At 51.7% G+C, this 15,906-nt stretch overlaps 3 protein-coding genes across 4 annotated transcripts; 2 read left to right on the forward strand and 1 right to left on the reverse strand.

Annotated features, from left to right (window-relative positions):
* The first annotated feature begins 157 nt into the window (after positions 1-157).
* HUT1 (UDP-galactose transporter) lies at positions 158-2,057 on the forward strand. 2 transcript variants are annotated; one of them, XM_024907786.2, is made up of 3 exons: positions 158-622; positions 727-1,520; positions 1,602-2,057. In XM_024907786.2, exons 1-3 carry the CDS (start codon positions 411-413, stop codon positions 1,820-1,822), a joined length of 1,227 nt encoding a protein of 408 aa, XP_024762883.1. In that variant the 5' UTR covers positions 158-410; the 3' UTR covers positions 1,823-2,057. The 2 variants fall into 2 exon arrangements, with proteins under 2 accessions (XP_024762883.1, XP_065982508.1); XM_066126407.1 differs by having other exon boundaries at positions 158-1,520; positions 1,602-1,968.
* TrAFT101_001757 (uncharacterized protein) lies at positions 1,967-6,870 on the reverse strand. Its single transcript, XM_066126408.1, has one exon. The coding sequence runs from the start codon at positions 5,363-5,365 to the stop codon at positions 2,960-2,962; it is 2,406 nt and encodes an 801-aa protein (XP_065982509.1). The 5' UTR covers positions 5,366-6,870; the 3' UTR covers positions 1,967-2,959.
* Positions 6,871-12,281: 5,411 nt separating this feature from the next.
* On the forward strand, positions 12,282-15,722 carry TrAFT101_001758 (uncharacterized protein; the record flags this gene model as incomplete). Its single annotated transcript, XM_024906322.2, has 2 exons — positions 12,282-13,505; positions 13,782-15,722. 2 exons carry the CDS (start codon positions 12,282-12,284, stop codon positions 15,720-15,722), a joined length of 3,165 nt encoding a protein of 1,054 aa, XP_024762887.2.
* Positions 15,723-15,906: the final 184 nt, after the last annotated feature.

Genomic DNA, 15,906 nt, shown 5'->3' on the forward strand with positions numbered 1-15,906 from the left:
CCTACCTAATAAACCATCGAGATTTAGCAATGCGCCTCCTACGGCGGCTTAGCCCGAATCGGAAAGTTCTTGCCCGGTAAGCGGCCGGCGCACCCCACCGGTCTCAGGGTCCTTCCCCAGACGTCACAGCGCGGCAAGGTTGAGAGATGATGCCAACTTGTCACTTTCAAATTCCATCCAAACTCTCGCTTTCGTAGAAATTCACATATTTATCCGGCGCAGTCTGACCCTTCGTTTCTTGCTACGTTTTCTACTTTGATTTACCCTCTATTTCACTCCTTTTATACAGCCTTGCTCCACTATCGGCCTAAAGACTTTTTTTTCTCAAGTTTTTCAAGCCGCCAAAATTAGCTTTGACTTCGCGACAGCGCACATCGAACGACGCGCCTCTCCCTCTCCCGCCTGCATCCATGGCGCGCACAAAGCAAACAGCTGTTAAGCGCGAGTCCTCCTCAGAGTTTTTCAACAAGCAGTCGGCAACATGGGAAGATAGCAATGGGAAAGAGGTGAAGACTACAAACGGGCACACTGCCTCTGCGAAGGCGGCGGCGCAAGAGTCTGCGAAGGGCGAGGCGGGTTTTGTTCAGCTGGTGATTGCTGTTTCTGGCATCTATGCTTCCTTGTAGGCTCTCCTGCGATCCATCTGTTCTGTCAAAATTGATATCGCGATATCCTTTTCTTTTCTCTCTCTCTCTATCCGTCGGGCTAATTGGTTGTGCTGAACAGCTTGACTTGGGCGTACCTCCAAGAGAAGTTGACAACTAAGACTTACGGCCCGGCCGACGCACCAGAGGTCTGGCGTTTCCCCGTCTTCCTCAACACCATCCAGTCGCTCTTCGCTGCGGCCGTTGGCTTCATCTACCTCTTGGTCTCGACGCCGAAAGGCGCCCCCGTGCCGTCGATTTTCCCCTCGCGCCGCATCCTCGGACCCCTCATGCTTGTCGCCATCACAAACAGTCTGGCCAGTCCCTTTGGCTACGCCAGTCTTGCGCACATCGACTACATCACTTTCCTGCTGGCCAAGAGCTGCAAGCTGCTGCCCGTCATGTTCCTCCACATCACCATCTTCCGGAAGCGCTACCCGATTTACAAGTACACCGTGGTTGCCGCCGTCACTGCTGGCGTTGCCGTCTTCACGCTCCACTCCGATCGCAAGCACAAGAAGTCGAAGCTGTCGGAGGAGGCAAATCTCCCTTGGGGACTGCTGCTGCTGAGCATCAACCTCCTGTTTGACGGCCTCACCAACAGCACCCAGGATTACATCTTCCAGACTTTCCGCCCCTTTAGCGGACCGCAGATGATGTGCGCCAACAACATCATGAGCACTGCTGTCACGTCCTTGTACCTCGTTGCCAGCCCTGCGCTCGTCTCTCTTGGCATCGGCGAGTGGCTTGGCATGGATGTTGCTGGCAGCGCTGGCGAGATGAACGCTGCTATTGAGTTCATGACCAAGTACCCTGCTGTGTGGAAGGATGTTTTGGGCTTTGCAGCTTGCGGTGCCCTGGGCCAGGTCTTTATCTGTACGTTCTTTTCACACCTCAATTACTATTAGACAGACAGACACACAGAGAGAGAGAGCCAATATGCTAACACAGTCACAGTCTATACTCTTTCTACATTCTCATCCGTCCTGCTAGTCACCGTCACCGTGACCCGCAAGATGTTCACCATGATTCTCTCAGTCGTCGCGTTCGGCCACCGTCTCACGCAGATGCAGTTGCTTGGAGTCGGGCTCGTCTTTGGCGGCATCGGTGTTGAGGCTGCCATTGCCAGGAAAGAGAAAATGGCAAAGGAAGCCGCCAAGGTGAAGAAATCTTCATAGGAGGACCAAACAAAGGATATGATGATAGAATCAGGATTTTTGGACGCTTTTAAAAGTACATACATCTACTAGTATATAAATTGGGGGTTAAGCACATAAATAGATAGCTCTTCACGTTTGGATCATGTTTTTTTTTAAAAGTTGTACGGCCTTTATTGGAATTAAATAGAGCAGCTATAGCCCTCCATGCTGCGATTTGATATAGATAATAAACGGAACCAAGAAAATAAAAAAAGGTATTAAGGGTATAAATATGTTGATTTAATTTGTGTTTGCATTTTTTTCTTCTGTGTTATTTCTACCCATCCTTCCCCTTTGCCTCTCAAGCCGTGGTATCTTTCCCTCCTCATCTCTTCATTCGGGGGTACGGCTCTATGGCCGTCCCTATTTGTCTCGCTGAAGACCTGCTTCCGACATCCCAACCCGCCTCTGGAGTTTGTCCTCTCCTTGAATTTCCTAATTGTATACCGAAAATAGATTCCGAGAGCTGTAAACATACCAACAAAAGAGCCATAAAATTATTCCCTCCACAATACCCAGGATTTTGATGTTATCCAAACAACCAAGCCTTGAAAAAAAAAAAAAAGATGCGCAAAACGAGCGAACATATAAACACAAGAAAGAAAAACAAATTTGATAAGTACACGGAAGGAAAAAGAGAGAAAACAGAAAGCCATGTATGGTTATATGTGCAAGGTGATGCATGATTTTTTTCCTTTCTTTCTCCTGTCCTCGGTGATTTATTCAAGCCAGAAACGCCGGGAGCTGATCTCTCAAGTTGTAACCCCTTTTTGAGCTTTAACTCTGCTATTGACAATGGGAGATGAGAGCAAACAGATGTCGCACTGACAAGGAATCAGCTTGGCCTTGAAATTTTCTGAAGCCCACACGAGCGAGAATGCTCGTAAATGCTTCTGTTCTCATACGAGAGAGTAATCAATAGTTCTGTTGTACACCATTCAACGCCTGTAAATGCCATAGAAAAAAAAAGATCTCGACAACGAAAGAGGAAGCCAATAACGAGATCCAAAGACAACATCACGCCTCTGGCAGCTTTGATGAAGATGTCAGCCTTCGCCAATTTCCTTCCAAGACAGTTTATTTTGAACCTAAATAAACAAGTTCGGTGCCGACCCATCATAGGATATCATCGATGGAGCGGATAATTGGTGCTTCGCCTTTTGTCGGTGGGCTTCGCGGGTCTGCCATCTGAGCCGGCCTACCGAATGCGAAAAGCGAATCTCGGTTAAAAGTTGTCCGCCTTGGGGAGAATAGATTTTCAGTGAGCTCTGACCTCTCAATGAATCTCATTCCCGCGATAGAGGTCAGGTCTCGTACTGGATTTCTAGTCATTTCTTCGTCTCTGGGAGACGACATTACAACATCCTCGTCAGGAAAGATGGCCGAAAAATGAACGGCTTTTTCACTGGGAGTCTGAAGCGGAAGAGACGATGAATAACCACGAACCCCAAGAGTTGAGTAAGATGCGGTCGGCTTCAGTCTAGGACCGCCCATCGGGGCCAAGCTTGACTTCATTCTTCCTTGGGCTGACTTTGGCCGCAGAGGAGGAGCCTGAAGCTTGAAAGGAGAGGGAGACGGCGGCGGGAGGAGATCCGGTCTAGCCTGTCGGGGGCTGGGCTCTGGCTCCATAATGATAGGATCCATCTGCTTAGCCTTCTTCTGTTCCGGCTCCATCTGCTCAGTCTCAGACCGATCAAAGCTGTCTCTCCACGAGAATGTGAGTGGTGCCGAAGCAGGCCCAGGCGAAATAGTCTGAAGCTCATCAGAATGTCCTGGGAGGAGAGTTGGGCGAGCTTTATGATCACTTCCCTGCCTGTTTCTGCTGTTTTCAGCCGGCAGAGGTGCAGTGTGCGGCTCTTTAGGGGTAATTTCGATTGCGTCTGCAGATAGGGTCAATCTATGTTTTGATGGGCTTCGTCCGTTTCGAGGTCGATAGGGGCCAGAGCCCGGTGAAGTGCGCCTCATAGATAGATCCTTTTGAAAATCTTGTAGTGAATACATGAGTTTCATGTTCGGGCTGATCCACCGACTCTTGGCTTGCGCAGCGTGATACGCATCGTTGACACTATAATGGGGATTTTGGTATAGGCCATAGGCGATAATAAGACTAGCTGATCGACTAGCCCCCTGTTGACAGTGGACAAGCACCCTCTTTCCTTCCTTTGTGCGTTTTTCAATAGTCTCACAGAGATGCATGAGATCAGGCGCGATATCAGTGTTGTGATCCCACGGCATATGAATGTACTCCGGAATGCTGAGAGTGTTTGCCTTGGGTGTGGTTGGCGTATCCATTGAGCTGTCCTCAGAAAGCTGGAATTCCCAGGCGGTGGAGAAGCTGGTGTTTGACCCAGCTGTGTCTGGGATAGGGCTCAGATTAGACGACAATCCTTTGCCTCGAGAAGAGGGGCCGTGCAAAGAAGGTTTGGCCTGCTCTTGTCTAGCCTCGAAAGGATTCCGAACTTCGTGTGCGACATTGATGACGACATCAAATCGGGAAGCTTCTTCCGCCGTAGGCTCTAGGTATAAAAAGACGTTGTCGCCGTAAATGGCAATTGGCCCATCGGGATATCCTGGCGTTTTCTGGTCTTCGTTATTCTCATTCTCACGATAAGGCTCATCAAAGTCATTTCGAGAGGCAAGCTGTGTCTTGATTGGGGTATCTTCTTCCATGATCGCAGCGTCGAAAGTCAAATTCATGCTGGACTTCATGGGCCGCAAGAACTCTGATAGCCCCGACTCGTTGCGCTCAAGCACCTTGGGGAAGGTCATTCCACCGGGTGGCCCAAACGTGGATGTTTTCAAGGATGATGATTGGATGGAGGGCGATGACGTTGAGTGCTTCAGAGCGCGGCGCTGAAGGATTGGCGGCACACTGGGCGACCCTGGCACTTCCAGCGACGTCTTATTAATCAAATCCGAAGCATTGGTCTTGAGGCTGAGGAGGCTAGGCTTCCTCTTCATGGCAGGGATTGCCGGTTTGATGAAAGATGGAGAGCAAGGTTCTGAAACCATTTTGGATGTAGCGTTTGCTGCGGTTGGCGGCTGGATTGATAGACCCTTCATATTCCTTGGCTTCCTTGGTGCTGGAGATGTCATAGGGCGCTCCAACGCGCTCGCCTCCGAAATGCTAAGCAGTGAAACCGGATTTGATGGGCCACTGAAGCTTGCAGAGTGAAAATTGTTGAGGGGAATCAAGTTCAGCGGGGAATCTGGCGATGATGATGGTGACGGATCTGAAAGAGGTGAGGAGTCTGTGGTAGAAAGCGTAGTGGTAGGAGACGAATCGTCGGACTCCGAAGTCTGAGTCGAAGTACTGTCGCGGTGCTTGTGGCTTTGGTCTGGGGCAAGACAGGCTTGGAGACTGGTTTGCTGAGTGGAGGCTTTGGGCGCCACGTCCAGGAACTTGGAACCGACTACTGTGAAGGTTTCCTGGTCTGCCATGGCCTCGGCTTCAAGATCGAAGACAGACATGAACGTCGGTATCTGATCTTCGTATACCTGGCGCGCCGCAGCTGAGGGCATGATTCCGAACAAACTGTGCAGCGGTTTTTTCGAGCCTTGAGAATCTCTCACGCAAAACAAGTCGCTGCCTTTCTTTTGATAAAATACGTGTGCTGCTGCTTGCTTTTGTCGACTAACGCGAGAGTTGAATGATTAGAGAAACGATACGATTCGCTCAAGATTATACTTCGGAGAAGAAAAGAACTAGAAGAGAACAAAGATTGACGAGAGAACGAATGTTGAACGGATGGTTCGAAAGAACGAATTTGCGAACTGTAATTAAATTCAAGAAGGTAATCAATGGACAGCACAGCTGAATCCGGTGGTGGGCAGTTCGCGGGTACAAAACACGACCAAGTGGTCGGAGTATTTGGCCCAAGTGGCGTTGGTATCGAGGATGGCGCAAACAGCTGGCGAGGGGAACGGCGGTTGCAGCGCTGCTTGTGCGGGCCAGAACAGACTGAAAGGGGAAGGGGAAAAAAAACAGAGGCGAAGAAGAAGCTCCCGCGGATCGTCGACAACCAGGACAATGAAGCGTGATCTCGAGCCGGGAAGGGAGATGGAAGGAATGGTACCAAAAAATGGAGGTGAAACAAGAACGGCGCCTAATTAGCGGACGGCCACATGCAGGATAGCCGCTGGAGCAGAAAGAAGAAAGAGGAAGAAGCGAGAAAACGAGAAACAAGGCAGCGCCGAGGGTGCAGATGCCGGATCCTGCGCGAGGGCGAGCGGGAACAAGAAAAGGGAGGGCTTGGCTGCTGGTGCTGGATGTTGCAAAGAAAAAAAAAGCAGATACAGGACAGAGGAAGAATTGGCGTGACGGTGTTTGAGAGGCTCGACAGCGACAAACGGCGGCTGGGGGCAAGGACGGGCGACCTGGAAGGGGGGCAGCTGCAGGCGAAGCAGCGCTACCAAGTGCTAAGTGCGCCTGCTATAGACGCTAGGCGGCCCCAGGTAACGGTGACCTTGTCCGGCTGTCCAGGGCAGGGCTCCCGGGCAGCTCAGCCACCACGGCAACGAGGTGAGACTTAAGTAGAGGCTACCTGCCAGCCCGCTAGAGCAAGAGCGGTAGTAGGTAGCGCATGCTATTAGTAGTAGCACCGATTCCTACTCGCAGGGTCCTGATTAATTACCGATTGGTGATGACTTGCTGCTTTTGCTGGTGTCTGCTCCCACGCCGCACCCGCCGTGGTCCACGGTCAGTGCTAAAAGTAGAAATGCGCGCTACGCCACGCTGCCAGAGACTGCTCTTGTTCTCCGCGAGCATCCGCAATTGCGCAAATCCCCACGCAGCAGCCGCCCGTCCCCCCTCCGGCACGAAATTTCACGGTCCCAGCAAACGACAAAGTGCTGGAGCGCATGCCAGCAGCTTGCCGTGGCTCCAGCCAGTCACAGCGCCACAGGCAGGCCCAGCTAGCAGGGGAGAAGGGCAAGAAAAAAAAAAGAGCCCCCCACCTCCTCGTTTCGAAGTGGTTGAGCGGAGAACAGGGATGCAATTGATGCGTGCGAAACAGCGCCTAGGCTAAATATAGCCCTGCCCAGCCGGCCAGGCGCCAAGGCCCAGCCAATGAGGCGCTGCGGTTCAAATTGTCTTGCAGGACGACTTCTTAAATTTAGCCCTCGGTGGGTCCCGTCGTGTCCGTCCGCAGCCAGAAAATTTCAAAAGATTAGTAGGTACTCGCAGGTATTAGAGGTGCCTTGCCTGCAGCACAGTGTTAGGTTCACGTACAAGCATTCTGCTCTCTTGTTTCTGGTGCAGCAGCCGCAGCTCCTGCAGCTATTAGTATATTTGCAGCTTCTTCTTTTTCTTTCGACTGTATTCTCTTCTCTTGTCGTCCATTTGTGCTGCCCTTTGCTGACTCTTGAAAGCAAGCCCCTCCCTCTTGCTCATGTACGCCATGATCCAGGCAGCTGCTTCAACTGGCTGGACACAGTGACTCCGTATAGCAAACTGCTGCGGGCACGGAGCACCAATAGTTTCAGCAAAGTGCAACCAAGTGGCAAGAGCATCATGTCATGATTCCCTACCGTCTCGTACGGATCATGACCTCATCTCGTCGCTATCAACAAACTCGAAACTCTGACCGTCGAGACATGGATCAAGGGTGGCGAAACCCGTGTACATACAGAATCTGCCTGTGATAAGCCAGCTCGCTGCACATATGCCCAGATTAGCATGCATGTGAGTCCGTAATATGTCTCGCCTTGACAGGTGTGAGATCTTCTCCCCTCACGAAAGCGGAGTTTAATACGGCCCTCCAGTCTGTATTACTCCGTATTCCGTAGCACCATTTAGTCGTTATTCTGTGTCATGATGATTGACACTCTTCTTTTTTACTTGTTCTCTCCTTCTTCTCGCTCGCTTTCTCACTCAGCAACCCAGGGAAGCCAACCAAGACTAGCAGCCCGCGCTGACGAGACTATAAAGCCTATAAATAGATTTATAATCGGTATTCAGCGGCATGTCGCCAAGCTGTGTCAGTCAGTTTTTGAGTCAGGATCCATTACATATCAGACATCGATTGGATCTCACATGATCACGGCTCAGCGCCACAGGAGTAATCCATCGCAGGTAACTGGAGACTGTCTTCATACTATCGCAATACTGCCTCCAATAGGCAGCAAATTTAGATGCAGTATCAGCAACCTGTGGAGAAGGCACGTTCCTACCTAGTAATACCTGGGTACCCGTACTAGCAGGGTCTCTACTGATGTGAGACCTCGTGTGCTCGTGTACTAAGAACTAATCTCATACCCGTACCTTCACTTGTACCGGCAGGTACCTTGCTCAGGGAAACATCGCCATTTATTGTCCAATCCATAACTGCTAAAGAAGTGCTACCACCAACTTAGTACGCTGGGCATTTACTTGTACGGGATATCTATTTACAATAACCTAGTACTCCTTATATGGTGATACATGGAAAGTACCACAACAGCGCCGGCCATGGCCTCGCGCGCACAAAAGGGCTCATCGCAATTTCGCCATGTCGATCTTTGCACGCCAAACTAGTGTTTCTGGCAATTTGGAGATTAAGGTTACATCTCTTTGTACAGGGACCTGAACATACAGTGCTGCTATCAACTTACACCGTCGTTTTCCATAGGTTTTCAGGGTCGCGTGGTGCAATCCGCACTATTGATACAAGTCCCCGCAGGCACTGTGCCTTGATACCCTTACAGCATCCCAATTTCATTTCCGATGGGAATCTAATATACACGTGGGAAAGGGAACCCTGAGACGCCGTCGCAGAGTAGAATGCAGCCATTTCAAGGGTGCAATTAAGCTACCGCGCTACTAGTAGTCGCGGGAATTCATTGATAGCCCAATATGAAGGGGAGAAACATTCCCCAGGCGACTGGACGACCATATGAAACCTGGCCACGACAGTCGATATTGGGAAATACAAAATTCCACGTGGCTAGCTGCCAGAGCAGCAGCACTACTATTTCTTTTACCTTTGTCTTGGCCACAAAGCGAAATAGAGAAACACATGACTTTCGACACAAAGATACACATCGTACGAGGAATCCAAAGGAGTTGTGAGTATTCAAAGAGTGTAGCAAAGGGCATGCCCCAAAGCGGGCCAGTTTCAACAAACCTGACACTCGACATGAAGCATTTGAAACAGGAAGGGGTTGGAGGGGTTGCCGTCTTGCTGTAACCGACGGTAAAAAAGTATTTCCGGGCAAATCATTATCTCGGTTAAGGACAACAGCAGCTATAACAAGAAAGAAAGAAAAAAGAAGAAGAAAAAGAGGTGGTGAAGGTGTGTAGGGCTCTCTGATGAACTAACGGTTGACAGCTTGAGGGGGGCGCATAAGATACTGACGCCTATCCATCATACAGATACGAAAACTCCAATATAATGCACAAAGACGCTAAAACGCTGTCAAGCATCGCTTAGCTAGTACGCAATGCCATGAAACGGAGCCATCCTCTGCATTTCCGAAGCCGGCATGAGAAAATCTTCATTCGCCCCGATTCCCTCCTTTGTCACGATCTCTCGTCTTACTATGCTACTTAAAATTTCTTTTAGGATCAACTCAAGAAAGCACAAAACACAAAATCAAACGGCCGCAGCAATAATCGAGTAAAGCGTGACGGCATGTGCGTTCGGCTAAAAGTCTCTGCAGGGGGCCCCATCATCGTGTTTGATAACAACCGTACCCCTGAAGGCAACCTGAAATGGCTAAGAACTTACTCTAGTCAGGGCCAGATTTGTCCCCATTCTCGCCCCATGCCATAGTGTACTGCGATTGGACAATGTAGAATGGCTTGAATGCTTTTCAAGTAGTAATGGTAGAAGTGTATATTCAGATTGAAAATTTCCTGCTACATTTGTAGAGGCCTCTGACGGGAACAAACTTCCCAAATTCTAAGGCAAGCCCTAGTAACGCTCCACTACAAGGTTACGAATATCCATGGTTGCCATGGACCTAGTATACTTCTTGGCGTATAACCGAAGTCGATGAGAAGTTGAACTGGGTGGCACTCTCACATTCCAGCTAGAAGGTTTACTCCGTTCATGTTACAGATAAGGTAGAAGGCGCACAGGCGATCGGATCGGCCCAGGCTCACATCAGAGGAAGCAATTTTACGCTACAACCTAGCCTTTCCCTGTAAATTCTTCCTTCTTAGCCCGACGCGGCGAACAATAGACGAGCTAGAAGCCTTTTGATGGGTTCTCAGATTCGATAATTTCGTCTATAACTGCCCCTCCCAATCTTGGATATACGTACGGTTATCTCGGCGTTTTCCAATTAGTCGCAGTATCACGCATATAACATCACTGCTAGGTAAAATGCCTGCCCCGTGAACATAAATGAAAGGTCGACAAGAACAGTTTAGCTTGACCGAGAACCCTCGCAACGCCTGATACAGAAACGGTTGGTCTAGCTCTCCATATGCCGGGCATCCAGGGTCAAGCTATCAATTTCAGAACGATACTTCGTATGAGGTACTCGCTTTTTCGGGACTGAAACCCAGTGCAATCTGCCAAATGGAGAGGTCATATCCGCATGGCCGTATCTCTGCTTTTGACATTTGCCGATGAGATGAAACTATTTACCAACACAAGGAGCTTTGAGCTATTAGCTTCGACGTTGGTGAGTTGCTTGAGCTGCTTTAAGATTTCAATATCCCCAAGAGGGGCTAGCGCTCTTTTTATCCGGGAACAACAATCCACCGCAATAACAACCCCATGCAGGTTTGTTGCGAGATTTGAGTGGCTCGGTTCTCATTCTGGGCAGCGAGGCCGCCTAATTATTGCAGCAACATTTATGTACGATGAGTGAAATAGCGGGATGTTGGGATTCCCAAAGATGGACAGAAGGCCAGAGAAGCACAGAGGAGAAAAAGATTCAGAAAATACAGTAGACACGGTATAAGAGGCGGGACGGACTAAAGCATAGCTGCCTCGCGAGGCGCAATATGTGGGCGAACCTGGGCAAGATTGGGCTCTCACAAGCGTTATTTATGAGGCAGCCGCGTGCCTCACATTCAATATAACATAGGCGAGTTTGAGCCTGGTTAGGTAGCCTCCTCCAATGTTGGGCAGATAGATACGATTTGGGTAGATACTGTAGCTTCCGCCAGGGCCAACGCGGCACTGCGGAGCGCTAACTTGGACCATCCATCCAATACGATCCCAGACGGCGATTGATTCGCGAACCGCCCGTCATCCCGAACGCAAGCTCTTTGCCTGCCTTGCGCTGCTGTACGGGCCTGGCGAGCGTTAAGCAGTTGCAGGCGCCTAAAGCGTAGATGGGGATGCAAATCTCACTCAGTGGCATGTTCCCATGATCACAGCCGTGGAACCAGATTTGCTGCTTCCACCGGCTCCATTCTCCTGCATATGCCGGCCTTCTCGACGTCGTCTAAGAGGTTGGCATGCTCGCCGGGCCAGCACAGCAGGCCTGCCCCACGGCCCTAGAGCAGCAGCCGAATCATTCAGCTCCCTCGACATGCATGGCAAGCTCCGGAGGCGCACTGCACGCACTGCATAGGATGGAGAAGAGCGAAAGGCGTTGCATCATGTCGCGTTTGCCCGGGGCCAGAGCCGTTGGCAGATCCGGATCCTCCACGGCCGGTGTTTGCCTGGAGCCTGGGGCCAGCGTATCGCGCTTTGATGCGGCAGCGCAACCCATACAGCGCAGTAGTGATATCTGACTTGTTTGCACATCGCCCTGCATCCGCACAACAGGCCATTTGCAGTCCTCCAATGTCCAGCGCAGGGGACCGCTAGCCTGGTTTATGCTGCCCCCTCGCGTTCCCCTCCCTTCAGGCGTGCGCGCTGCTCACCGTGATTCCAACTCTCCTGCTTGCATTTCGCCCAGCCAGAAAAGCTCGACTCCCAGCTGTGTTCTTGTCTGCTCCTTTCCCCGTACTTCATACCCTCCTTCGAACACCAGCTGGGGGCTGCGCCGTTGGCGGACGTTTTATATCGCTTTCCGACAGCCACTCTCGCGCTTTGCTCCGCCGCCCGGGCGCTTGCTCAGCTCGCTTCTCTTTTCTTTTCCTGTCTCGCCATTGAGACGGACCCCTGCCCAGCTGCCATGCTATGAAAGCAAGGGGCGCCTATTCCAAGTCTGCAAATTCGAACCGTCCTCGGCACCGTGGACACCCAAGCAGCCCCCGAAATACTATCCCCAAATTTTCGAGCAATTCCCGCGCGGCCAACCACGGCGGCGCTGGACAGGACTCGAAGCGTGCCAGATAGATCGTGCAGATCCCACGCTCGAAACTTGAAACTTTTGACATCTATCTGGCGCACAGAGACTTGCCCTTGTCTCTGCCTTCTTTTATTTTTCACATTCCTTTACGCTGTGGCTGATGAGAGAGACGCGGCCCCCCGCTGTCGCATGTACGAGTACACGCTGCTAGGACCACCCGTCGCTGCACTGCCCAGTACCGGTACAGCTGCCCGGCGCGAACATGACAGAGACTGCTAGTTTCACTACGGCTCGCTACGGCCAGGCGGCTTCCACTTCCACAGCCGCCAGCCTCCCGGGCAAATCACTCGCAGGTCCATCCGCAGCGAGCATCACCGGCCCCTCGTCGAACCTGCACTCGCATCGCCAGAGCCACAATTCCTCCAAGCTGCCGTCGTTCCGCTTCGCCGACATCAAGAACGGATCAGCCGCCTCGTCGCATTCGCAGCCCCTGCCGCACGTCGCGAAGCAGCCGCTGGGCCTCTCCTCTCGACAGCTCGCACCCCCTGTGGCCTCCAACGTCTCCGCCGCCTCGCAGTCAGACGTCGCTCCCAGAGACAGGCTGAAGACGCGATCGGAACCAGCTCCGACAAAAGTCTTGGCCTCGTCTGCGTCTGCGCGCAACCGCCAGGCGCCGCCCGCGTCCGAAAAGCTCGCATCGCCGCCGCGTCCGAACCTGCGCCCTCGAGCATCGTATCAAACCACCATCAAGCCGCCAGCCGTGGAACAGATCCGCAGAGTCAGGCGCCCCTTGTCGTATCCCGATTCCCTAGCCAACGAGGCTGCGCAGTCAGCAAAAACCACCACGAGTGTCGCGCGCTCGTCTTCCCTGAGGCAGACCACTCGCCGGCTGCCAGCATCATCCCGTAGCTCCAACACCAACCGCGCAGTGACGCCCGAAGGTCCGCGCACTTCACTCAGCGCACGTTACCCAACCATCGACGAAGCCATCTCTCCCACCACACGAGTATCGGATCCAAAAACAGCCATCAGGGAGCGAACGCAAACGCAACGAGATCTGTCGGCCTCCAAACCGCTGCCCTCCTCGGGTCTTTCAGATGAAAATCAAGACCAGTCGCAGCAGCGTCCACCTGTTTCTTATAAGCACCTGGTAAACAACGCCACTGCCGGCCAACCAACGGCTTCGATCGCCTCTCGATTACCGCCCACTCGGGGCATCCGATCGTCGGGCTCTCGCAAGAGCTCCACCGACGACAATATGAGCTACAGCTCTCGCGGCTATGATGCGGAAGATCGATACATCGACTCGACTGACGACCACACCCTTCGCGCCTCAGATGGGGATTTCTTTGAACAAAGGAGCCCTCCTGGTTCTGGGCACGGCGCTAACGGTGGCGATGATACGGGCGATGTCTTTCTAAAAATTGCTTCTGAAGAGGCAGCACGAAATTCCGAAACCAACAACGCCAGTGACAGAACTACTACGGTAAGTGAAAGAAAAAAAAATGCAAAATGCAAAAGAAAAGAAACTCTTTGGGTTTTTTATCCTTTTATAGGTGTAGAGAAGTTTTATTTAGCGTCGCATCGCCCCTTGCTCTTGTTTTCTCTTTTATGCCATTCCCATTCCCTTTGATATGACCATCGTGTTAGAATTCAGGATAAAAGCTCGCTGTTACCCGCTGTCACAAGAAGAAATATGCAATATCTACATCAACCTTTGTTTTATGGACGCCTCAGATTCTAACATGATGTTTTTTTACAGTACAAAATTAGTCGCACCACAAGTCAGCGCCCACTTTCACATGCTGCTACCTCTTACTACCCCGTATCCCCACCTTCAGTGAGCCGCAGGCTCTCTGATCAACAAGACCGGGAAAGTCGTCGATCTGTTAGATACGAAGATGAACTAACAAGCGAAGTGGCACGGAGCAGCTCTTATCGTAGCAGCCAGCTGAGAGACAAGGCCATATCCTCCCGTCCCTCTGAAGACAGCTCCTCTAGGGCCAGCAGTTCGGGCCTACGTCCTTCGCTCATGACGCCCCGGTCTGCAGGTTATCAGGATCAGGCTTCGGAGAACTCTTTCTATAATAGAAGAAAGTCCTCTATTGTTGATTCTGCTTCCTCCAGCTCGGCACGCTCACCGACTCATAAAGCCACCGTGCTCGTTCAAAGCCACACCAAGGCCTATAACCCGTCACCTTTAAACCGATCTTTCGAGATGCAGGATGAGGATGATGAACCCGATGCTGGTAATTTTGCTGACGGAACCGAGTCAACCACGTCGACTAACGCACCGTCTACAGTCTGGGACGAGCTGGACGATCTGAAATCGCGAATCCATCGTCTTGAATTGACTGGAAAGCTACCGCCTACCTCTGCGGCCGCGCTGATCAAGTCTTCAGAAGACAGGCCACCAACAGCTACAACAACAGTCACTACCATGTCAATTTCCCCCAGAAAATCGGCAGCTGGCCAACAGACAGATGCCGGCAGCTCTACGTCGTCGCAACGAGAGGCGCACTCGAACTTGCATTCGGCGCTCAGTAAAATCAAGACAACTCTTAGCTCGGAAGTGTACCGCGCGCTTGAAACAGCCGCGAACGATGCTCTTGCACTGTCCTCCATGATGGGCGCGCCTGGCCAGCCTGGCCCGATATCAGGTTCCGCCAGCGTAGTCAGTGGCGGCGGCGGACCTGTACTTACAGATCGTCAGCTTCGCCGCAGAACGGACAGTGTCTGTCGTAGCTTGACAGAACTTTGCATCGCCCTCGGTGAGGACTCGGCTCGGCCTGCAGTGACTGTTCCACAGGTGGTGACTACACAGCTTAACCCAACGCGAAGCCCGAGTGCGCACCCGGAGCCACCGGTAACTCCAACCATGACGAACAGCAAGACCTATTCGGTCTCTCGTCGCAACAGTGTTGTGCCTGAACAAGCCACGCAAATTATTAGCAGCCCTAGAGCCACATCTAAATATGAGGAGCGACGAAGCATGATGTTGAACGGGAACCCTCTGACTAGTCCTCGGAACTCTGCATCTACTCCTGCGACTCCTATCGACGCAATGTCAGCTGCTCGCAGAGCCTCCCTTGTCATATCGCGCGCTCGTCGAGCGGTGACAGAGGAGCCGGAAGACGGCAGGAAATCATCAGCTCTCTTACGGAGTCGACGACTAGCGGGCGAAGAATCTGACGAGGGCGGCCGAAGGACCTCATTTCTCGTCCGTAATCGTCGGGGTACTGTTGGTGAGGAAGATGAAGGGGCCAGATTCAGAGCTCCATCCCGCGCTATTACCGAGGTGAACGGGACTCGAGGAAGTGCCAGGGAATATCCGTATGTTTCTGATGCCCCAACTCCGCTGCTCGAGGTCAACACTCCACAACCCCCGTCGGCCCTTAGCCGACGACGATTTATAACTTCCAATCTGCAACCTTCTCGCTTGACGGTTCCCTCTACTGCTACCACACCCACGACCAGGAGGTTCTTGGAGAGGTCGCTGCCTGAAGGCGTCGAGAGTGGTTCTGAGAGACCTAGTGAAAACCGTCTCTCACGACATCTATCTGTTCAACATGGTTCTTCAAACCATACCTCCACCTATCATTCCTTGCAGAATCGAACCAGCAGCCTGCAAATCCGTCGGACGAATCGGGATAACATGGCTATCCCGGCCTCCTCGACAACCGCCTCCAACGGCTTGAGATGACCGTCAACGACAACAAAACAACACGTTTAGATTTCATGATCTGTACCATACATAATCCATCTGCGAGCGTTTTCTTTTTTTGTCATTTTTTGACCTCTCTTTAATTTTTTTCACTATGTCCAACTCTAATATTGTTGTCATACCTTGGCACTCTCTTACTCTCTCTCATATCTTGTCTCATTTT

The sequence above is a fragment of the Trichoderma asperellum genome, chromosome 1 (assembly GCF_020647865.1).
Source record: "Trichoderma asperellum chromosome 1, complete sequence".
Classification (NCBI taxonomy): Eukaryota; Fungi; Ascomycota; class Sordariomycetes; order Hypocreales; family Hypocreaceae; genus Trichoderma; species Trichoderma asperellum.

Bases quoted from the DNA above. Each gene is read 5' to 3' on its own strand.
- HUT1 (XM_024907786.2), top strand. From the start codon at position 411: ATGGCGCGCACAAAGCAAACAGCTGTTAAGCGCGAGTCCTCCTCAGAG. The intron at 623-726 runs GTAGGCTCTCCT...TGTGCTGAACAG, and splicing joins TCTGGCATCTATGCTTCCTT to CTTGACTTGGGCGTACCTCC. The intron at 1,521-1,601 runs GTACGTTCTTTT...ACACAGTCACAG, and splicing joins CCTGGGCCAGGTCTTTATCT to TCTATACTCTTTCTACATTC.
- TrAFT101_001757 (XM_066126408.1), bottom strand. From the start codon at position 5,365: ATGCCCTCAGCTGCGGCGCGCCAGGTATACGAAGATCAGATACCGACG.